This window comes from Chiloscyllium plagiosum, unplaced genomic scaffold, assembly GCF_037043375.1.
Source record: "Chiloscyllium plagiosum isolate Xiang-an unplaced genomic scaffold, Cpla_swu_hap1 HiC_scaffold_15, whole genome shotgun sequence".
NCBI lineage: Eukaryota > Metazoa > Chordata > Chondrichthyes > Orectolobiformes > Hemiscylliidae > Chiloscyllium > Chiloscyllium plagiosum.
Window position 1 is genome coordinate 8,012,039 of NW_028270153.1, and position 24,630 is coordinate 8,036,668.

A 24,630-nucleotide genomic window follows, 5' to 3' on the forward strand; every position below is an offset into this window, starting at 1 on the left:
CACTACTATTATAGGACAAGCCAAACAGGGAACGGCCAGGGAATTCCTAGAGGCATGGCATTCATCCAGAGATTCAATCAATAAGCACATCGACCTGGACCCAATATACCGGCCACTGCAGCGGACAGCTGGAACTGACAACCGGAAGCGGCAGATACAAATCACTATAAATGCCGGAGGAAACATCACAGAAGCGCTTCACAGGAGGCTCACAAGCACTGAAGTTGTCACCTAGACAGGGGACGAAACGTCTGCAACACAAATTCCCAGCTCGGCGAACAGAACCACAACAATATTCTCATAAACCTTCTCTCTGTGCATTCATGCCCTTCCAATAGTGTGGCGACCAGAACTGCATGCAGTATTCCAAATAAGGCCTAACTAAAGTTTTATACAGCTGTAACATAACTTTCTAACTTTTGTATTCAATGCCTCGGCCACTGAAGATGTGTGGTGTATGCCTTCTTGACCACCTCCTGTCTTACTACTTTCAGGGATCTATGATCTTGTAGGCCCGGATCCCTCTGTATGTCAGTGCTGCTAAAGGTTCTGCCAGCTATTGTATAATTCACATCGGAATTAATCTTCCAAAATGCATTACCTTTCATTTGTCCAGATTAAACTCCATTTGCCATTTCTCTGCCCAAATCTGCAGTCTATCTGAATCCTGCTGTGCCCTTTGATAATCCTCCTCATTATCTGCAACTCTGACGATTTTGGTGTCATGTGCGAACTCACTAATCAGACCACTTATATTTTTTGCCACACCATTTATAATATATATATTACAACCAACACATGTCCCAGCACTGATCCCTGCAGAACACTATCAGTTACTGACCTCCATTTTGAAAAGCACCTTTCCACCACTACTCTCTGTCTTCTCTGACCAAGCCAGTTCTATATCCATTTAGCCAGCACACCTCAGATCCCATGAGAGTCTACCCTTTGTCTCAGCCTGCCATGAGGTACCTCATCAAATACTTTACTAAAGTCCATGTAAATAATATCTACTGCTCTTCCCTCATCAATCAATCTTGTAACTCCTCAAAGAACTCAATCAAATTGCTTCCAAATCTAAATAAATCCTGTGTCTTCTCCAACAGCTTCTCCACTGCTGATGTTAGATTCAACAGTTTTTAATTATCTGGATTACCTCTGTGTCCCTTAAGCAAAGGAACAACCTTCGCCATCCTCTATTCCTCTGGAGCCTTGCGTGAGGCCACAGAGGATGTAAAGGTATCTGTAAAGGCCTCAGCTATTTCCTGTCTTGCCTTCCACAGTATCCCGGGATAGATTCCATTTGGCCCTGAGGATTTGTGTATCTTAATACTTTTCAAGACTCCCAACACTTCCTCCTTCATTATATTGACATGCCTAAGTGTATTCACACACCTTTCCCTAACCTCAACATCAGTCACATCCCTCTTTTTGGTGAATACTGATGTAAAGTACTCATTAAGCATCTCACCCATTTCCTCTGGCTCCAGACCATAACTCCCTCCTTTATCCTTATTCTTTCCCTAGCTACCCTCTTGCTTCTAATATGCACTGCTCCTTCATCCAAAAGCTCGTTATTTCAAATGAATTTGTTGAACTATAACCTGGTGTTGTGTGACTTCTGACTTGTCTACCAGAGTCCAACACTGACACCTCTACACCATGTCTATATTCTTCAAGAACTTTGTCTGTTTTTAGTTGCCTAGACCTTAGGTATGCTGTCTTTTGTTTTCACTAAGCTGATAATTTCCCCTGTCATCGAAGTTCTCGAATCTTGCCATTCCTATTCTTCATTTTCACAGGAACATGTCTGTCTTGCACTCTAGTCAATAGTCTTTAAAAGACTCCCAATTGTCAGACATGGATTTATCCTCAAACAGCTGCTCCCAATCCACATTCTCCAATTCTTTCCTATAGTTGGCTTTCCCCCAATTTAATACCATCATCCAAGGTCCATTCTTGTCCTTATTCATAAGTATCCAAAAACGTATGGAATTGTGATCACTTCACAAAATGCTCCTCCACTGGTCATTTAGCTGGGCTCATTTCCCAACACCAAGTTCAGTGTGGCCCACTCCCTCGTTGGGACTATCGACACACTGTTTCAAAAGGCTCTCCTGGACATACCTAACAAATTATTCCCCATCCATCCGCTGGCATTAAGGGAATCCCAATCAATACAGCGGAAGTTAAAATCACCCACCACAACAACTGTTATTTTCACATCTTTCCAGAATCTGACTACATATCTCTTCCTCTATCTCCCACTGGCAGCTGGAAGGACTGTAGTACAATCCCCCAGTATTGTGATTGCACTCTTCCTATTAGTGCTTCTTTTGCTTCCTCCTGTGTCTCGTCCAAAACATCAATAACCTGGAATGCTAAACTGCCAATCGTGTTCCTGTTTCAACTAAGTCTTTGTAACAGCAACATCAAGATTGCATGTCTTAATCTAGGCTCTAAGTTCATCCATTGCCCCTTTATACTTCTGGCATTGAAGCAAATACAGTCCAAGCAACCTCTCCCAGACTGCTCTTCCTCTTAGTTATATTTAACCATAGTCACAAGCTTCTTCCAAGTTCCTACACTTGCTGCTCTGGTTTCCACCCCTTACTCTGGTTCCTAACCCCAGCTACACATTTTATACAGATATTTGATGATAAAACCTTTGGCTGAATAATAACTTGGTCCTAATCCCATTTCCCTAAATTAGTTTGTTGAAAATGCTGAGAAAGCCCTATTGTGGAAATGCATTTCTTCCATACTCAAAGTTAATACCAGAGAAACAGAAGCATTTGGGCGGCATGGTGGTACAGTGGTTAGCACTGCTGCCTCACAGCGCAGAGACCTGGGTTAAATTCCTGCCTCAGGCTACTGACTGTGTGGAGTTTGCATATTCTCCCTGTGTCTGCGTGTGTTTCCTCCGGGTGCTCCGGTTTCCTCCCACAATCCAAAAATGTGCAGGTTAGGTGAATTGGCCATGCTAAATTGCCCGTAGTGTTAGGTGAAGGGGTAAATGTAGGAGAATGGGGTCTGGGTGGGTTGCGCTTCGACGGGTTGGTGTGGACTTGTTGGGCCGAAGGGCCTGTTTCCACACTGTAACTAATCTAATCTAATCTCAGGAATTCACTCCCACCTCTTTTGTAGCAAGATTAGTTTTCTTTGTGGAAGATTCTTCCAAGGGCAAACTATTACTTCAACAGCAGGGGTGGAACAATGGCTCAATAGTTAGCACTATGGCCTCACAGCGCCAGGGACCTGGGTTCGATTCCTGCCTTAGGCAACTGTCTGTGTGGAGTTTACACGTTCTCCCCATGTCTGAGTGGGTTTCCTCTGGTGTTCTGATTTCCTCCCACAATCCAAAGATGTGCACAAATTGACCATGCTAAATTGCCCATAGTGTTCAGGGATGGGTAGGTTACATGCATTAGTGTGGGGTAAATGTAGAGTAGTAAGGGAATGGATCTGGGTGGGTTACTCTTCAGAGGGTCGGTGTGGATTTGTTGGGCCGAAGGGCCTGTTTCTACACTGTAGAAATTCTTTGAATCTAACCAGACAAAGTCCAGAACTTGTTGTTAACTCAGACGCTATTGTAGATAAATGGGCAAATCCCACATACACCTGAAGTTTTAATGGTATAAGAAGATTTACTTTATCTGATGCATGTTCAAAAACAATCGTTTATGTTTATAAATTGGGTGTATGATTTTGTTACACATGCAGAAATCTTTCACTTCTGTTCTTCCAACCCTCCTAACCAAATACATTGCAAGCACAACAATGGTGAATTCATTTCACCTCTGTATCTTGTCAATGAATGGCTCCCCAGTTAGTGATGTCATCAAAGAATTTTCCTTTCTTTTTAATTTATATATCTTTTAAGATATGGTTGGCATTGGCAATTACTCATATCTGTGAACTTTGAGAAGGTGATGGTGAAGGTGTTTTGAGACCGGAACCTTTAGTATTTGTTATGATTGCCAAGTTGTGTTACAGTCCTTGAGATCACAAAATTTGCACAACAGCCTCTCAAGCAACAAGTAACCTTTTTACTTAAAGTAGACAAAGTTTGAGATCCCAGATACTCTGAAAGAGAATAAAGCCACAAAATTGACAGCCAAAATAAACTAAACAATACAAAGTTAACAGTAAAACAATATTTACAACTTATACTGTAACTAATAGAACTAATATGAGGTAAGTATGGGTGACAGGCAAATTTTGCTCAAACACTCCACAGAGCACCTCAAATAGCAGATGCAGTCAAGATAGATTTCTTAGCAACCCCCACCCCTCAGCTCCACTCAGACTGTCTCAATCACTGCTTTTAACCTGTTGTGTTTGTATTTAATAAGTTTTCAATGATATTTAAGAATCCACAACTAACTGAATATTAATCTGTGGTGGATCAATGTGCAATAGGACCCATCTGTTCTGTATCAATCTGTGCAGTGTAAGGCAGTAGCTTGTAAATACTGTATTCTATCATTTAGGGAAAAGTGCCTTAATAAAGTGATTGGATATTAGTTAATTATTTTGAGTTTTGCATATAAAGAAGAGCCAGTCATCACTAGAGGAAGATTGTTTAGCTGTTTGGGATGCTATAAACAGTCTTCATCAAAGCAGTCTAGTCTTAGTGTATTCTTCACAAATAAGTTTGGCAGTTCTCTAACATATTAGTTCAGTTCCTCCCCTGAGTTAGTGTTCCATAGGATTCTAAAGACTGCAAATTTGTGCCATTCATTGATACTATTCTCACTCTTAGACAGACAGCTACTTTCACTAAGCTGGTACTATCCTTTGGGTTTTGCTGAAGTCCAGCATTTCTCAGTTACACCAAGCAAATGCTACTTTACCTTACTGGGTGGTACTGACAAGTCAATGGTTTTCAGGGCTGCTTCTGAGCTTCCAGTATTCCAGACTGTTCTGTGAGTCCCATTTCAAACTCTTAAATGCAACTACTGGATCCCAGGACTTTCTTGAGCCTTAACTGCCTGGAGTCTGCAACAACAGCCTCTTTTCAGTATAAGAATATTTTTTGCTGCTTCTCAGCACTTGACTGAACAGCCACCCAAAGGTAGCAAAATTGTGCTTCAACTGCTTGCATCCAACTGGCTGAAACTGTTCAGTAACTGTTGAATTGTGGTGAGTCACCTGTTTATGAAGTCACTGCAAACTTTGCCCTTGTTCCTAGGATGTATTGAATCAGCAGTGAAACACACTTTTCCCTAAATGATAGAATACAGTATTTACAAGCTACTGCCTTACACTGCACAGATTGATACAGAACAGATGGGTCCTATTGCACATTGATCCACCACAGAATAATATTCAGTTAGTTGTGGATTCTTAAATCTCAAAGTGCCTTCTGATGAGTGACCAAAATTTAAAAATTGTGACGAGTACTGGATTGTATGCAACCATCTATAGACAGGCTTTCAGAAGATTAATTTCCTGACAGATTAGTGACATAAATAACAGTTTATCAGCATACTGCAAGAAGTTAGCCCAATTTATCTTCCACATAGCTATTTTTTTTAAAACACAGCAAGCTACGGAAAGCTATGCTACATTGCATTTTCTGCAAAGCCCAGCATAGTAATCCTATGGTCTCTAGCCTACCATTACAGAAATCTAATTTGTGTATACAGTGGAGGGCTCACAGGCATGCCATGAGAAGATTATAAGAGGCGAAATTGTAAGAACTGCGGAAGAAAGAAATGATTTTGTATTATGAATGATCATGAACAATGAACTGTGTTATGATAGTCATTGTCATAATTTTGTTATTTTTAAACAGGAAAAATCAGATGTTGATTTAATACCAGTGGAACTTCTTGAGGACTCTTTAGTTGTTCACCTTTCCACTGGAGAAGAAAGAGACAGTCAGCAAAATGAAGTTGCAGAAGTGAGTAAAATGCAAATGTTTCATGCAACATAGAATGAGAGGACAAAACAAACCAAGGCTAAACAGCTGAGTCAGCAGTAAAGGCATTTCATGATTAAATCTTGTAAAAAGCAACTCATGTCAATCTAACCTAACAGTCTTTTGATACATTCATTAAGTTGTTGGGTGAGAGATAATGAGTGTCATATACTTGAAGGTACTTCTAACTAAACTTGATTTGCATGGAAGAACAGGCAATCACTTGTGTGGACGGGAGATTGGTTGGAAGATAGGAAGAAAAGAGATGGTATAAAAAGGATATTTTCAGATCGGTGAATAATCACTATTGGCATCCTTCAAATATTGACAATAGAACCACATCTATCCAGTCTTCATAAAAATGATTTAGGAAAGTATAGCATTTCAAAATTTGGACATTAAACTTAGAGAGAAAATGGCAGAAATGTGCTAAATTATGTTCAATGCAGTATGATTCTATGATGGTGCCAACTGGATGACCAGAAAAACCTTAAATCAAGTTATAAACCTTCATGTTAATCTCTCAAATTTCCCTCGAACAGCTGATTTGGAAATATATTGCCAATACTTAATTTTTGCTTAGTTAAAATTGTGAAAGCATATATATTTATATAGAAGAGAAAGTATGATGTAGAGGAAGATTGAGTAAATTGAAGGGAAGTAGCAAGGTTATTGATCAATATGATCAGCAATATAAGTAATGATAAGCAATATAAGTAATGATGAGCAATATAAGTAATGATAACTAGGGTATTTCAGAAAGGGACAATGATTGCGAACTTGAGAGTATGCCAGCAGAGTTTAAAAAAGAATGTTTTTAAAAAGTTAAATCACCACTCCAATTCTGTGTTGTGCATCTCTGACTCTATCAATTGCAAGCGAACAGATGATTTGCCAGCTCAAATAGAAATTTGTATGTGTGTCCTGCTAGCCATTACAGAAACATGACCACAAGGAAACCAAAACTTGGATCTATTTATCCAATGGTATGTAACATTCAAGATGGAGAGGAAGCTGGGAAAAGGTGTTGGGGTAGCTTTGTTAATTAAATGAGGCATTTGTACCGTAGTCAGAGATGACCTTTGTTTGAAAGTTCAATTGTAGAATCAGTTTGGGTGAATTTAAGAAACAACAAATGGCAGGAATTGTTATATGCTACCAATCAGTCATGGTAATGTAAATCATAGGATAAATCAGGAAGTTAAAGATGCATTTGAAAAGGTTAATACAGTAGGTTTTCAATCTACATATAGACAATAAAATTTAATTAATGTGAATGTTGTTGAGAAACATTATTGGATTATATGTAAAATGATTTTCTAGAACATTACATTGAGGAACCAACTAGGGAATGGTCTATCTTAGATCTAGTATTGTGTAATGATAAAGGACTAATTAATAATTTCATTGTAAGTGAGCCATTAGGAAAGACTGACCATTATATGATAGCATTTTACATTAAGTTTGAAAGTTATATCAGTCAGTCAAAAAGTAGGGTCTTAAATTCAAACTAAGGAAACAAAGAAGCTACGAGGGACAACTTGACTATTGTGGATTAGGAAACTACGTTAAGGGATGTGAATGTAGATAGGAAATAGTTGGTATTTAGCTTACAACAGTAATGCATTCCTTTTAATGCACAAAAACCCAGTAAGGAAAGTGATTCAACTGTGGTGAACAAAAGTAATCAAGGATCCATGATAGAATGATAGAACAGACTTGATGGACTGATTAGCCTTATTATGCTCCCATATCTTATAGTCTTATTATAGTGCTATATCAAAAAAAGTCTGAAAATTTGCCAAAAATGGTAAGTCTGAGGATATAAAATATTTTAGAATTCTGTGAAAGTCGACCAAGAAAATGATTAAGGAAGGAAAAGTAGAATATGAGTGTAAGCTAGTGAGAGATGTAAAGACAAGCTTTAAAAGCTTTTTTGGGATGTAAAAAGGGAAAGATTAGCAAAATCAAATATGAGTTCTTTACAGCCAGAGTCAGGTGAAGTTATAGTGGAGAATAGTGAAATGGCAAAGAAATTAAACAAATACTTTGTGATTGTCTTCAAGGAGAAAAGTTCTTTGTGGAGAAAAAGCTTGCATAAATAATGGAGAATCTAGAAACTAGTATATACAAGGAATGAACAAAGTATTGGATAAACTAATGGGACTTAAAGTAAATAAATCTCCTGCATGTAATGATCCACGTCCCAGAATGTTGAAAGAGGTGGCAATGGAATAGTAGATGCATTGATGGTCATTGTCAAAACCTGTAGACTCTGGAATGGTTCCAGCAGATTGGAAGGTGGCAAATGTAACCCTTCCATTTAAGAAAGGAAGAGGAGAGAGAAAACTGTAAACTACAGACTTGTTGGCTTAACATTTGTCATAGGAAAGTGTAATAATCCATAATAAACTGTGCAATAACAGGACATTTCCAAAATATGGTAGGATTGGGTAGAATCAAGATAGACTAATGAAAGGGAAACCATGTTTGTCAAGGCTATTGAAGTTATTTTCACGATGTAACTAGCAAAATAGATAAAAGGGAAAATGATGGATGTGATATGTTTACATTTTCAGACTTTCAGTAAGATTCCATGCAAGAGATTGACAAACAAAATTAGAATACATGGGATTAGGGAGTATATAGTGGCACAGATTATACTTGTGGACAGAAAACAGAGAGTAGGAATAAATGAGTCATTTTCGGGGTGACTAGTGGAGTACCCTTGCAAGAATCAGTGCTTGGGCCCTAACTATTCACAAACCGTATCAATGGTTTGGATATGGAGATAAAATGTAATATGTTTTGGAAATGCCAAGATCACTGCTCTCTACAAGAACAAGGGCAAGAGAAGCGACTGCAACAACTACAGAGACATCTCTGTCCTCAACACTTGGCAAAGCCTTTGCTCGGGTCATTTTGACTCGCCTGCAGAAACTGGCAGAAGGTGTATAACTAGAGTCACAGTGCGGCTTCTGAGCTAAAAGGTCAACAGTAGACATTATCTTCTCCCCTCGCCAACTGCAGGAGGAGTGCAGAGAACAGAAAATGCTCCTGTATATCACATTCATCGACCTCATGAAGGCATTCAACCTGGTCAGCAGAAATGGCCTTTTCGAGGCTCTCCTGAAAATCAGCTGCCCACCGAAACTGCTGAGCATGATAGAATCCTTCCACAGTAACATGATGGGGACAGTGCAGTTCAACGGCAACAGTTCTGAGCCCTTCGACATCCACAGCGGTGTCAAACAAGGCTGCATCATCGCTCCCACACTCTTTGGGATTTTTTTTTGCTGTGCTCCTGAAACGTATCTTTGGCACTGCAATGGAGGGGATCTACCTACGCACTAGATCAGACAGCAGGCACTTCAGCCTGGCCCATCTCAGAGCCAAAAGTATATCCGGCACTCACCAGGGACATGCTATTTGCTGATGATGCTGCAGTTGCAACACACACCCAGCAGGAACTCCAGTTACTGATAGACGGTCTCTCTCAAGTTTGCAAGGACTTTGGGCTGAATATCATTCTGAAGAAGACAAGCGTCACAGGACACAGAGGCACCGCCGGTCATCACCATCGACGAGTACAAACTCAGTGTTATCCATCAGTTTACGTACCATCACTGATAACCTCTCCTTGGACACAGAGATCAACAATAGGATCGGGAAAACAGCCTCAACTCTCATTTATCTCATGACTCGAGTGTAGACAAATCCCAAACTGACAGTGAAAAACAAAATTGTCAGTCTACAACGCCTGCATTATAAGCACACTGCTGTACAGCAGTGAAACGTGGACTACATATGCCAGACAGGAGAGAAGACTGAACACCTTCCATTTGAGGAGTATCTCCCGTATCCTGGGCATACCCTGGCAAGACAGAGTGTCCAACACAGTGGTCCTATCATGCGCTGGCCTTCGCAGCATGTACACTCTGCTCAGGCAGTGGAGACTACGTTGGCTAGGCCATGTCCACCGCATGAAGGATGGCCGCATCCCAAAGGATATCCTCTATGGAGAGCTTGCATCCGGGAAGAGACCCACTGGGTGTTGCCAGCTGCGCCACAAGGATGGCTTCATGAGGGATATGAAGGCAGTTGATATCGTTAAAGAGTCCTGGGAAAGGCTTGCAGCTGACTGCATGAGATGGAGAAGCACCTTGAACCAACACCTCAAAACAGGGGAAAACAAGCTGATGAGAGCTGCTGCAGACAAGCATGCATGAAGGAAGGAGTGCAGCAGTTCTAGCAGATCACTGACCACATACAGATGTGACCTCTGCAATCGGAACTGTCACTCCAGCATTAGTCTCTTCAGTCACAAGCAACATTGCTTCAGGGAAACAGAAAGTTCAATAAAACGAGAGTTGATCTCATTCCTGATGAAGGGCTTTTGCCCGAAACGTCAATTTTGCTGAAGCTCCTCGGATGCTGCCTGAACTGCTGTGCTCTTCCAGCACCATTGATCCAGAATCTGGTTTCCAGCACCTGCAGTCATTGTTTTTACCTCATTCAAACATACAGCATTCTTACAAGATAAATGAGGTAGGACGTATAGGAAGAATAAAAAACTTTTTCCTTATTGGAAAGTTTGGAACCAGAGGTTACAGTCTCGGAAGAAGGAGCGAGCCGTTTAGATCTGAGAATTTGTTAATTGATGGTGAATCGTTGGAGTTCCCTGTCCCAGAGGCTGTGGAGGCTCATTCATTGAGTATGTTCAAGACAAGATTGATGGATTTCCAAATATTAAACACATCAAGGGATATGGGAATTGTACAGCAAAATAGTGTAAAGTAGAAGATTAACTATGATATGACATAAAATTCATGACTGAATTCATGATCTCTGGCATTATGGCTATTGGCTAGGCCTTGAGATGATTAATCCAGCAACATAACTGTTCCACTACAAATATCTGTTTTTTGACAATTGGAGGTTTTAAATAGGAACAATTAAAATTTTAATCTCCATTCTGGTTTTATTGAATAGGAGCAAAATAGAACAGGAAATCAAGATTATGACGAGACACGGTGCACCAAAAGGTCACAGCATCTTTGGCACAGTCTACAGGTAATCACCTTCATAATAATATAAAAATAATTCTGTTTGTCATAGTTGGTTTAATATGCTAATGATTAACACTGAAGTTGTGGCAGTTTGCAGAGATGGGAAATTGGATTAAGGTCTCCCCAGTGCAAATTAGATGCAGGGAACAATCTGTTGGAACACCTAGACTTGACACTGATTTAAGTTAGACCTTGAGGTTTATTTAAGTTTAACAAGCAAACTGTGGACATCTGCTAAAAGCCCACAGGGGAATTAGATACTGGTTTTGAACTGTTGTAATGTCAGCAATAGTCTTCAGATGAGGGCAGGAGGAATCATGAAGGAAGAACAACAGGTCTCTTGGAGAATACTCCCGATCAAAATGTGACCAGTGTCAGCTTTTCCGGTCTTGTGTAGTTATCATATTTGATTCACTTGCTTGCAATTTTCTGTGAAGGTCACGAGCACTGCAGCACTGATCATTTTCTTTGTTACCACATACCCAACTTTGCTCACTTCTGCATCCTCTCCCTCCCTGTAGTGAACCCAGTGATCCCAGTGACCTCCAATTCTGTCCCTTATTTTGAAGTTCTACATTACCTAGTGCTCATTGGCAGATGCCCCTAACCTGACCCAAAATGCTGCCATATGGAATGTTCTCTCAAATGCAAGAGAACCTTTGGATGGTGGAAGGTCATCCCTACACTTATTGTTTCCATTTACTTTAGTTGTTCCACATTCCCCATAGGTGCATCCAATTCTTTACTCATCTTATGTCTCCTAAAGTCGAAAGTGGGGATTGCAGATGCTGGAGATCAGAGTCAAGATTAGAGTGGTGCTGGAAAAGCACAGTAGGTTGGGCAGCATCTGAGGAGCAGGAAAATCGACATTTCGGGCAAAAGCCCTTCAAGAATGAGGCAGGGAGCTTCTGGGGTGGAGAGATAAATGGGAGGGGGGTGGGGCAGCGGAGAAGGTAGCTAAGAGTACAATAGGTGGATGGAGGTGGGGATGAAGGTGATTGGTTGGAGAGGAGAGACTCACTGAAATCTTTGTAGAGAGAGGAGGAGTACTTCTTCAAGGTAGGCATCCTTGCAAGAGGATTCGCAGTAAGGTTAAAATCAACTAGGCAAAAGTGAGGACTGCAGATGTTGGAGTTTCAGTGAGGCTCTCATCTCCGACCTATCACCTTTATCCCCACCTCCATCCACCTATTGTACTCTTAGCCTCCTGTTCATTAACCAATCCTTGATCCATGCTAATTCATACCCCAACTCCATGAATCTTTATCTTGAGTATTAACTTTTTGTATCACACCTTATCAAATGCCGTTTGGAAATTCACAAATTTTTATACCTCGTGCTTTCTCTTTCTCTACCCACCTAGTTACATCTTCAAAAAACATTCTACTAAGTTTGTCACTTGCTCGGTATTTTAATGGTGCAACTTTATCGTCCTATTGTGAAGACTGATTCAAAATATTTGTAAATTTTTTTGGCATTTCCTCCTTCCCAATGAAATATCTTGGCACGGTGGCACAGTGGTTAGTACTGCTGCCTCACAGCGCCAGAGACCCGGGTTCATTTCCCGCCTCAGGCGACTGACTGTGTGGAGTTTGCACGTTCTCCCCGTGTCTGCGTGGGTTTCCTCCGGGTGCTCCGGTTTCCTCCCACAGTCCAAAGATGTGCAGGTCAGGTGAATTGGCCATGCTAAATTGCCCGTAGTGTTAGGTAAGGGGTAAATGTAGAGGTATGGGTGGGTTACGCTTCGGCGGGTTGGTGTGGACTTATTGGGCCGAAGGGCCTGTTTCCACGCTGTAATGTAATCTAATCTAATCTCCCGTTTCTGTTACTAAAGGTCCTATATTTACTTTAGCTACTATATTAAAGTTTTTACAACGTATTTGTATGCTTACTCTGTAATTGAACTTTTTTTTTGCTTTTACCAATTTTTTGGAGTCCTTTGCTGGTTTCTAAAACACATCCAAAATCACACTTGATGCTGTTCTTCCCACTGTCGTAAGCATCTGTTTTTTCTATTACAGTACTATCTTTAACTTTTCTGAGTGAGCCTCAGATGGGTCTTACCATTTTTCAATGCAACGTATTTTTGAACGTATGGAATTTTTTCTTTAAATGGTGTTTCTTGTCTATCTGGTCGATTAATATAGTATGGAAGGCCACTTCTCCCTTGAGATTTATTTAATTGGTTTTGCTTTTATTTAAGTTTCCTGTTAGACATTGTAATATGTTACTTTCAAATTTCATGTAATATTCAGTGTGATCACTGTTTCCCAGTGAATCTTTTGCTGTGAAGTCACTAATTAGTCATAGAGTCAACAGGGAAACAGACCCTTTGGCCCAACCAGTCCATGCTGACAATGTCCCCAAACCAAACTAGTCCCATCTGCCTGCAGTAAGCCCATGTCCCTCCAAACCTTTCCTATTCATCAACTTATCCAAATGTCTTTTAAACGGTTGTTACAGTACCTGCATCTTCCACTTTCTCTGCAGTTCATTCTACACACACACCACTCCCTGTGCAAAAATGTTTCCCCTCGTACTTTTTAAATCTTGCACCTCTCACCTTAAAAATATGCCCCTTTGTTTTGAACTTCACCACCCTATGGAAAAGACCTTGTCATTCACCTTATGCCTGCCATGATTTTATAAACTTCACTAAGGTCACCCCTTAACTTCCTGTGCTCCTGTGAAGAAAATCCTTGCCTTTCTAGTCTACTTTTATATCTTAAATCCTTCATTCCCAGCAACATTTGGTAATTTTTTTCTGAACTCTGTCCAGTTTAATAATATTTCCAGACTTCTCCTTACATCCTTCTTAAGCAATGGGACAACATTAGCCACCCTCCAGTCATCCAATACTTCACCCATGTTTATAGACGATACAAATATTTCTGCTAGGGGTCCCGCAATTTCCTCCCTAACTTCTCACACATGCCCTGGGATATACTTGATCAAGTCCTAGATATTTATTTACCTTTTATGTTTTCTTGGATCTCCAACATTTCCTCTTCTGTGGTTGTTGTATTGTTTTCTTAAATTTTATTTGAAGAGAATAGGGGAGTCTCTTAATAGAACAAGTAATTAGCCGTTGATTGATTAAGTGACTAGGTGGGACTTGTAAAGGAAATAGGAGGGCCTTGTGAAAGTGAGCAAAGAGATAAATCTGAGACTGGTACAGTTGAGAACAGAAGAGAGTCAAACAGTCAGGGCAGGCAGGGACAAGGTAGGACTAATAATTAAACTGCATTTATTTCAATGCAAGGGGCCTAACAGGGAAGGCGGATTAACTCAGGGCATGGTTAGTAACATGGGACTGGGATATCTTAGCAATTACAGAAAAATGGCTCAGGGATGAGCAGGAGTGGCAGTTTAATGTTCCAGGATACAAATGCTACAGGAAGGATAGAAAGGGAGGCAAGAGAGGAGAGGGAGTGACGTTTTTGATAAGGGATAGCATTACAGATGTGCTGAGAGAGGATATTCCTGGAAATACATCCAGGAAAGTTATTTGGGTGGAACTGAGAAATAAGAAAAGGATGATCACCTTATTGGGATTGTATTTTAGACCCCCTAACAGTCAGAGGGAAATTGAGAAACAAACTTGTGAGGAGATCTCAGCTATCTGTAAGAATAATAGGGTGGTTATGGTAGGGGATTTTAACTTTCCAAACATAGACTGGGACTGCCATAGTGTTAAAGGTTTAGGTGGAGAGGAATTTGTTAAGTGTGCACAAGAAAAGTTTCTGATTCAGTATGTGGATGTAGCTCCTAGAAAAGATGCAAAATTTGACCTACTCCTGGGAAATAAGGCAGGGCAGGTGACTGAGGTGTCAGTGGGGAGCACTTTGGGGCCAGCGACCATAATTCTATTAGATTTAAAATAGTGATGGAAAAGGATAGACCAGTTCTAAAAGTTGAAGTTCTAATTTGGAGAAAGGTATTAGGTATTAGGCAAGAACTTGCAAAAGCTGATTGGGGGCAGATGTTCGCAGGTAAAGAGACGGCTGAAAAATTGCACCTCCCCCTTTCCAAATCTCTTACTATTTAAATAATCCAGCTTCCTGTTTTTGCTACCAAAGCGAATAACTTCACATTTATACATATTGTATTCATCTGCCATGCATTTGCACACTCACTCAACCTGTTCTTATCACACTGAAGCATCTTTGCATCCTCGTGACAGTTCGCTCTCTCACGCAGCTTTGCATTGTCTGCAAAGTTTGAGATACGACATTTAGTTCTCTCATCATTAATATAGATTGTGAATAGCTGGAGTCCAAGCACTGATCCCGGCAGTTACTCCTGCTACTCAAAAAATAACCTATTTATTCCTATTGTTTGTTTCTATCTGCCAGCCAGTTCTCTATCCATGTCAGTGCACTACCCCCAATACTTTGCACTTTATCAAACTTTAGAACTAGTTATCCCCCTCAATAACCTTCAGACTTTTTAAATCTAGACCTAATTGTTACTTGTTTTATCTCATCTCACCTGTTACTTGAATTATCCTACCTCTATTACTGTCTTCACTCATGCAAACTAGGCCATTTTCCTCTAATTATGTTTCTCAATGTATTAAAAATGTATTGTGAATTTGTGACCTGGCTATTGAAGGTACAGTAATAATTCTCAAATGTGCTTTACTGCAAGATAAGCAAATATGAGGTAAATTTATTTATTAGTGTAGGCTGTGTTTGCTGTCACCGCAAGTAGAGGTGGCTCACCAATTGAACATGCATTTGTAGCAATTGTAATATCACTGCCAACATCAAAGCACAATGTTTAGGATGCCTGTCGGTTCTTGCCTCAGTCTAGTTACAACTGCCTGCAGGATCACTGGCCCAAAATTCCAAGGCCAACAGGCTGCATTATAAGTCAAGCTCACACCACTTGCAGATTCTCACACTGTACCTAAACGTTATAGAAGGGAAAGGAAAATCAAAACATTATGAGGGTACAGAGATAACACAGGTGAATCTTTAATGTAGATGCATCATCCGATTAGTAAATATACACTCACTTTTCATCATCTGTGAGCAACTGTCATCTTAGTTGCAACAGAAATAATTAAGGTAGCACTCATGATGTTCTAGCTATGAATGATAACTATCCATTCCATAGTGCTGATATGACAAGAAACTTTATCATGTTTGAATAAAGGAGCATTGGACATTGTATTGGCTTCCATCCTGTGTAACCTTAACTGTTATTAAGAAGGTGAACTGCACAGAAACATCAAAGCATTAAACTGCACTTGTATTTGGGATTATACAGGGCAGCATCAAAACATTTACAATGAGTCATTGAAAGATGATTTCATGCAACTCAGTTCCGTTGAACAAAGTTGGTAAGGAAATCCTACCTGTGTTGTTTTGGCCGATGCTTCTGCACTATAGAATGCTGAAGGTACTGTTCCATCTGAGGAGCATCCTTGTGTTTTTCCTTGACACAATGCTTAGCTCTCATCAATCTTTATCATCTGTCACACTGGTTAGTTGTCCAGGGCAGAGATTCCAAGAATCCAAGCATCCTCTGCACGGTTTCAGTGTGAAACCCCAGATGTGACCTGCTTGGAAACTATAAAGGAGACTTGACCCTTTGGATGACTGTGTTGTATTACAGGTATGCTCAATATAATGACATGATCTTCTGACCTATAAACACAATATGGCACCACTGCCCATCTCTCATCTGCATGTTATTCCAAGGAAGGTGAGCAACCGTGGCTCATTTGCATCTTTACTACATCATGAGGGCACATTTGGCTGGAAACTCTGCAGTAGGAGGCAGCTCCACATCTACAGGAGCTAATGTGTTTCTCATTCATTTGTGCAACAACAACAGAGGCAACCACATCTTCTGTACCTGGGTCTACTGGGAATAGTTCCAATGATCTTATGTGTGGCAATATGAAAAACAAAGCAGCTCCTCAGCATCTGATTACTCAGCAGTTGCAACATGCAGAAATAACATTTGGACGGCATCCTCAGAATATTGGGACATGGAGACTCCCATCAAGGAGATGTCTGCATGGACATTGCACATCATTGCCCAGATTTAGATGTATGCTTCTCAGCCTTTTTTGTGGATATACAGTAGGAGATCGTACATTTGGCAGCAATAGTGAGAACCTCCAATCCACATCTTCAACTCTCATAGTAATCAAGAAGGACAGCATTACATCCAGGGTAATGCGTGGACATTTTATGGTCCATGATATGAAGTGGGCTTGTGGGCCTTTGGAAGGTGATTGCGATTTTGACAACTAAGGTGCATCTTCACAGCCTGCACGACATTACTTGTGTATCACAGTCATTAGTAGGAATCATTTGTAGCGTAGAGTCTTGTAGGGATTTAAGTTAGATTAGATTACTTACAGTGTGGAAACAGGCTCTTCGGCCCAACAAGTCCACCCCGACCCTCCGAAGAGCAACCCACCCAGACCATTCCCCTATATTTACCCCTTCACCTAACACTACAGGCAATTTAGCATGGCCAATTCACCTAACCTGCGCATTTTTGGACTGTGGGAGGAAACCGGAGCACCTGGAGGAAACCCACGCAGACACTGGGAGAATGTGCAAACTCCACACAGACAGTTGCCTGAGGCGGGAATTGAACTCAGGTCTCTGATGCTGTGAGGCAGCAGTGCTAACCACTGTACCACCGTGCCGCCCACGCTAAGTGATGTGGCCATGGGTGAGATAGGTGGCAGCATCATATCTGATAACTGTGAGGGTGCCTATCTCAACTTTGAGATCATTTTGCTCCATCTGTTTTACTTTTCACAAGCAACGTGACAAGATTCCTCCTAAGCAGAGCAAGATGCCAATCATTATTGATTGTTAGGTGTCTTGTTAATGCCATAACATGCTTCAGGTATGTTCAGAATCTTACCAAACCCATTAAACATTAGGGAAACTCATGAAAGAAACAGAGGAAGTACATGGTGTATTTAGCTCACCGTGTGCTCCAAACGATCACCATGTTGGATATTGAACATCTTGGCTTACATTCTATGGGAACCAGCCAAATGTACCCTATGTCCTAGACATTGAATTCAAACATGTGACAGCTTCTAAGAACCCTCATGGCCTATTTGAGGATAAGGAGTAGGCCTTTTAAAAGAAAGTGAGAAGGAATTTCTTCACCGAGAGAGTGATGAGCCTGTGGAGTAGTGAACTCTGCACAGGACACTGTTGAGGCCAAAACGTTGAAAGCTTTCAAAATGTACGTACACTTCTTAGAACTAACAGGATCAAAGGATATGGGGAGAAAGTGGGAACAATGGACTGAGTTGGATAATCAGCCATGATCATATTGAATAGCAGACCAGGCTTGAAGGGTCAAATGGTCTACTCCCACTTCTATATTCTATGTTTCTAATTCCGATTAACTTACATGTTGCTATTGTGTTTCTGTATTGCAGTATTGTATCATGGGCTGTGCTGACAACAATCATTGTAATACTGTAGCAAGGACACTGCCCTCAGGCACATGCAGCTTGCTCGTGGGCTGGACCAGGCTATATCTCTAGGCTCTTCACTTGTCATCGTGATCACTCACTTTGACCTGACATGGATGCTCCCAGCTTCCCTATCTTGCATTGCCTTTTCTAATCTTTTTGTACTCCCCCCCCCAACTTCGTTAGAGATACCATGCTGACATTGCTGCTTTCTTGCCTTGTGGTGTAGTGCAGGCACAAACCCAGGAAGCTTGTTATAGTTGTCAGCAGCCTTCACTAAGGGGTTCCCAGGATCCTTTGATATCATTCCAGGCCCTATTCAAGTTGGTCAGGACCCTCCTCATAACATTTGTGGAGCCAAATGACCAGCATCGTACCACTTGTCTTGACTCTCTCTGACTGTTGTCTATTTTCCTCCTGGAATTAGAGACAAGCAATAATTACAGTGGGTGGTATAGTTAATGGTGCATGTGAAGAGGTTTCCCAAATTAGTGAACTGGCAGTGAATGAGTTAATAGTGTCAGGGGTTGGAGTGGGTAAGAGTGAGTGAAGGAAGTGTAGGCAGAATGATGCTGTCTTGGTAGGTGTGATTACAGTAGTAGAGGTAGAGTGAGTGTAAAGAATTGGAAATAACATTGTGGACTTATGTTAGCAGAATGAAGAATAATATTGATCTGCTGGGCATTGCTCCAGAAGGCTGAGTCTCTACTGAGCCAGGTTGGCAACCTTGAACAAGCTGGTATGATTTGATGTCATGACCTCCACTGCTTGTGCTGGGGAAAAAAGAAGTCCTGCAGCGGCACTACCCTGTCCTGCAGAACCTCCAGATATTCTACTTGCCCATCTGCTATATCCAAGTTGTCAAGTTTTGAAGAAGTCATATCAGACTCAAAATATTAACTCTCTTTCTCTCTCTACAAATGCTGTCACACTTGCTGAGTTTATCCAGCATTCTCTGTGTTTGTTGCATCATTTCTATCCCCACATACTCTGGATATAAAGACCAGCATTCCATTTGTCTTTTTCTATTTTCGGTACCTGTTAATGATATTTTAATGATCTATGTGCATAGTACATTCACTTCCTAGGTTTTATTTTAAATCAGTTAGAAAATATTATGTAATGATTGTAATGAGATCAACCAGGTGGATCTCATAGAATGAGTTCCTTGTTTTGGGCTCAACCTGGTCCAATCGGGGAGCTTTGGCTTACAGATAGAAACAGGAGTTCTACCGCACTTAGGCGAAAAAAAAATAAAAAAAATAAAAAGGGGAGTGTCCAAAAAAAAAAGAAACTGGAGTTCTCTCACTGTCTCACACCTGCACACAAAAAAAGATAAACAGGAGGTTCTTCCTGGTGGTGGAAATTGAATAAAGATTTGTGCACAAAAAAAAAGAAAGAAAAAAAACAGGAGTTCTCTCACTGTGTCTCACACCTACACACACACACCATGGGTGCTGGGGTAAAATAAGCACTACCACAGTTAGGTGTTAGTGTGGGGGTTTAATGAAAAAAAGATTAAAAAAAAGAAACATGAGTGTCTGTTCGCTCTGAGAGCTGGCTCTGAGGAGGCTGGATCAGTGTCAAGGACTCTCCCTTTGAGTCAGGGGACTGTCTCTGAGCTGGCGCCCACATCTAGTGCACTGTGAGAAGGTAAACTGGCCAAGAATATTAAGGAGGATAGTAAAAGCTTTTTTAGGTATGTGCAAGGCAAAAAAAATGGTTAGGACAAAAATTGGGCCCTTGAAGAAAGAAACAGGGGAATATATTACTAGGAACAAAGAAATGGCAGAGGAATTAAATGGGTACTTCAGATCTGTGTTCACTTGGGAAGACACAAGCAATCTCCCTGAGGTAACAGTGGCTGAAGGACCTGAACTTAAGGGAATTTATATTTGCCAGGATTTGGTGTTGGAGAAGCTGTTCGGTCTGAAGGTTGATAAGTCTCCGGGGCCTGATGGTCTGCATCCCAGGGTACTGAAGGAGGTGGCTCGGGAAATCGTGGATGCGTTGGTGATTATTTTCCAGAGTTCAATAGATTCGGGGTCGGTTCCTGAGGATTAGAGGGTGGCTAATGTTATACCACTTTTTAAGAAAGGTGGGCGAGAGAAAGCAGGTAATTATAGACCAGTTAGTCTGACCTCAGTGGTGGGAAAGATGTTGGAGTCTATTATAAAGGATGAAATTACTGCACATCTGGATAGTAGTAACAGGATAGGACAGAGTCAGCATAGATTTATGAAGGGGAAATCATGCTTGACTAATCTTCTTGAATTTTTTGAGGATGTAACTATGAAGTTGGACGAGGGAAATCCAGTAGATGTAGTGTACCTGGACTTTCAGAAAGCTTTTGATAAAGTCCCACACAGGAGGTTAGTGAGTAAAATTAGGGTGCATGGTATTGGGTCAAAGTACTAGATTGGATTGAAAATTGGTTGGCTAATAGGAAACAAAGGGTAGTGATAAACGGCTCCATTTCGGAATGGCAGGCAGTGACCAGTGGGGTACTGCAGGGATCCGTGCTGGGACCACAGCTTTTTACAATATATGTTAATGATATAGAAGATGGTATCAGCAATAACATTAGCAAATTTGCTGATGATACAAAGCTGGGTGGCAGGGTGAAAAGTGATGAGGATGTTAGGAGATTACAGGGTGACCTGGACAAGTTAGGTGAGTGGGCAGATGCATGGCAGATGCAGTTTAATGTAGCAAGAACAGGAAGGCAGACTACTACCTCAATGGAATCAATTTATGTAAAGGGGCAGTACAGAGAGATCTGGGTGTTCTTGTACACCAGTCAATGAAGGCAAGCATGCAGGTACAGCAGGTAGTGAAGAAGGCTAATAGCATGCTGGCCTTCATAACAAGAGGAATTGAGTATAGAAGCAAAGAGGTTCTTCTGCAGCTGTACAGGGCCCTGGTGAGACCACACCTGGAGTACTGTGTGCAGTTCTGGTCTCCAAATTTGAGAAAAGACATTCTGGCTATTGAGGGAGTGCAGCTTAGGTTCACGAGGTCAATTTCTGGAATGGCAGGATTACCTTACACTGAAAGACTGGAGCGACTGGGCTTGTATACCCTTGAGTTTAGAAGACTGAGAGGGGATCTGATTGAGACGTATAAGATTATGAAAGAATTGGACACTCTGGCAGTAGGAAACATATTTCCACTGATGGGTGAGTGCCGAACCAGAGGACACAGCTTAAAAATACGGGGTAGACTATTTGGGACAGAGATAAGGAGAAACGTCTTCACCCAAAGAGTGGTGGCTGTGTGGAATGCTCTGCCACAGGGGGCAGTGGAGGCCCAGTCTCTAGATTCATTTAAGAAGGAGTTGGATAGAGCTCTCAAAGATAGTGGAATCAAGGGTTATGGAGATAAGGCAGGAACAGGATACTGATTAGGAATGATCAGCCATGATGATATTGAATGGCGGTGCAGGCTCGAAGGGCTGAATGGCCTACTCCTGCACCTATTGTCTATTGAAGAAGAGGAGAGTTTCCCTTGTCTAGGGAAAACATTTGCCTTCTGTTTTCTGTTTTGTTTTTGTGTGATTTTCATTTTCCTTTATTTGAGCTGTGACAAATGTGGGCCTGCTCCCACTGTTACTGCCTGGGCCTTACTGATATCCAGGACTGCTGCTGCAGCCTGGGCCTCTCCAATTTCTGGCTTGCTTCCACTGCTGCACCCTGGCCCCGCCTACACCTGAAGACTGTTGCTGGTACCTGGGACTTGCTTCCACTGCTGCTGCCTGGGCTCCATTAACTCTTTGGGACTGTCACTGCTGCTACCTGGCCCCCAATGCACCTGAAGACTGTTGCTGATGCCTGGGGCCTGCTTCCACTACTACTGCCTGGACCCCACCAACATCTGGGACTGCTGCTGCCAGGGCCTTCCAGTACCAGGGCCACTGCCACTGCATGAAGCTCATGTAGGAGAAGATTATCTGTGGCAGTCCAGAAGACCATGGCAAGCCCTAAAATTGCAGGCCCCAGCTGCACTTATGTTGGCGTAGCCGCTGCCCTAGGCTCAGCTGCTCCACCCCTGGCTGTAAATACATTCCCCTTCAGGCACCTGACCAAACATCTGGGGGTAAAGGCCTATCCTCACCCCAGCATGACCATCAAGGCCTAAAGTAAGGCCATGGCTAATGGGTTTGGCCCACTGTTCATCATCACTGTGGCCCGCATGTACGGGAAGTCCATATTCTTCCTTAAGACTGAGCAGGTGGTTCACCCGGCTGTGCAGAAGGGGCTCACTATGGATGGGACTTTCCTACCTGTCAACCCTTTGGAGGTCACAGCCCAGAGGGTCAAGATTTTCAGTCTTCCGCCCTTTATTGCCAGTGAGCTCCTTCTCCCCCATCTCCAAACACTGGGAGAGATCCGGTCAGGTGTTCAACCGCTGCTGTTCAATCTTAAGGACCTCACCTAAAACAAATGTACTCCTTCCGGCATCAGGTGTTCATTTGCCTGGCCTGGGAGGAAGTTACTGAGGACTCCTTTACCCTCCTCCACGAGGGCGTATCCTACCATGTCTTCTGGATGACGGACATCATGCAGTGCCACTTGTGCTGTGAGATGGGGCACTTTAGAAAGAACTGCTCCAAACAGAAGGCTGCTCAGCCCACAGCGGCATTTATATGTGGTGCTGCTGCAACCACTCCCCCTTCCCTTCCCCCACGTCAAAATCAAAGGCCCTGTCGGTGATGTCTAAGCCAGGGACTGCAAATGCCTTGGCCTCTGGCAGAGAAGGAATTGAGCATCCGGCTGGACAGAAGGTGCAGAAGAAGACTGCCATATAGAGCTCAGCCCACCCCCCTTCAATGGATGGAACCCAAACCAAACTTCCTGCCCCCCCCCCCCTCCCCCAACTGAAATCTGCTCCTCACCTTGCCCCACCCCGGTGCAAAACTGCCCCTGTGGGCAGGCCTGTGTTGTCCCGGTGCACCCCCCCCCCACCAGATTCCATGCCTGTACCTTGCCCTGATGCGGCAACCCCCAGGTTATCTGTGCCCCCAAACCCAGGCCTAATGTATCGACCGCTGGGGCAACTGCACCTGAGCCCCACCCCATAACACCTGACCCTGGGGTCCCTGAGCTCAAACCTTGCCCTACTCACTCAGCTCCTGGCTCTGACATGTGGGGCAGCAGCAGCAGGTTCCCCAATCTTGCAGCTGCTGGGCCCCTACCCTGACAACCCAAGGGCATGGCAGAAGGTGACATGTCTGGCTTTTGCAATGCCCCCTGCCTTCCCCAGCCAATCATTTTTCAAGAGAATCTGGCGGGTGGGAGGCTTCGGGTTCAGGCTTGGTGGTGGGCACTGGGGACAATGTGGAGTCTGAATCCAGCGAAGGTTTTGACTCCCAGGTGTCTCCCACCAGTCTCCCCTCAGGGCACTTCAGGAATTTGTAAAGGAAACTTGCAGTCGCCGAAATAGAGCCTTGTTGGCGCTCAACCGCTGGAGCTCTTTTGAGCAAGTATACTGGTCAGCCCAGGCTACTCGCCAAGCACCCGGATTGAACACTAACGTGCAAAAGCGGATCAGAAGCTCCCAGTCAATGTATATAGTTTCAATTGTATTGGTGGTGTTGCACAGTAATACTGATATGAAGACTATCATAGCCAGCCTCAACATCAACGACAGCAGGGAGTCACAGCGCAGATTCCAGAACTACTTGGTTCTTCGGGATAGGACGTATGTGGTGTGCTTCCTGCAGGAAACCCACACTACCCCAGGAGACGAAGCCACTTGGCTTCTGGAGTGGCAAAGCAAGTTCTACATGAATCACTTTATCCGCAGATCTGGCGGGGCCACTATCTTTTTGGCCCTGCATTTTCAGCCGGAGATCTTGGGGGTCAGGGAGCCTGTGCCAGGCTATTTGCTTCACCTGATGTTGCAGCTGGGGACGCAATGCTTCACTTTGTGAACGCCTACGCTCCCACAGTCGGACTGAGGCAAACACGCTTTTATGAAGAAGTGTCCACTCATCTCACCTGCATCGATGAAGGCCAGTGCGTTGTCCTCGAGGGTGAAGTTCAAATCTCTCCCAAGGACAGGGATCATAGTGGTGCCCAGTTTGGTTTGGCGTCAGGGAGGAGGTTAGGGTCTTGTCAAGTCCTTCGACCTGTGGATGTCTGGCAGAATCTTCACCCTGACTCCATTGT

At 42.5% G+C, this 24,630-nt stretch overlaps 1 protein-coding gene and 1 long non-coding RNA gene across 2 annotated transcripts in view; one reads left to right on the top strand and one right to left on the bottom strand.

Moving 5' to 3' along the window:
- The window catches only part of LOC122559883 (double-strand-break repair protein rad21 homolog), a 151,539-nt gene that overhangs the window by 107,541 nt on the left and 19,368 nt on the right, over positions 1-24,630 (top strand). The window contains exons 12-13 of the mRNA XM_043709990.2: positions 5,801-5,908; positions 10,919-10,999. Coding sequence (XP_043565925.2) covers positions 5,801-5,908; positions 10,919-10,999 — 189 coding nt within the window. The remainder of the gene's footprint in view (positions 1-5,800; positions 5,909-10,918; positions 11,000-24,630) is intronic.
- Positions 1-24,630, bottom strand: part of LOC148147606 (uncharacterized) — a 138,109-nt gene that overhangs the window by 65,047 nt on the left and 48,432 nt on the right. The window lies entirely within an intron of this gene.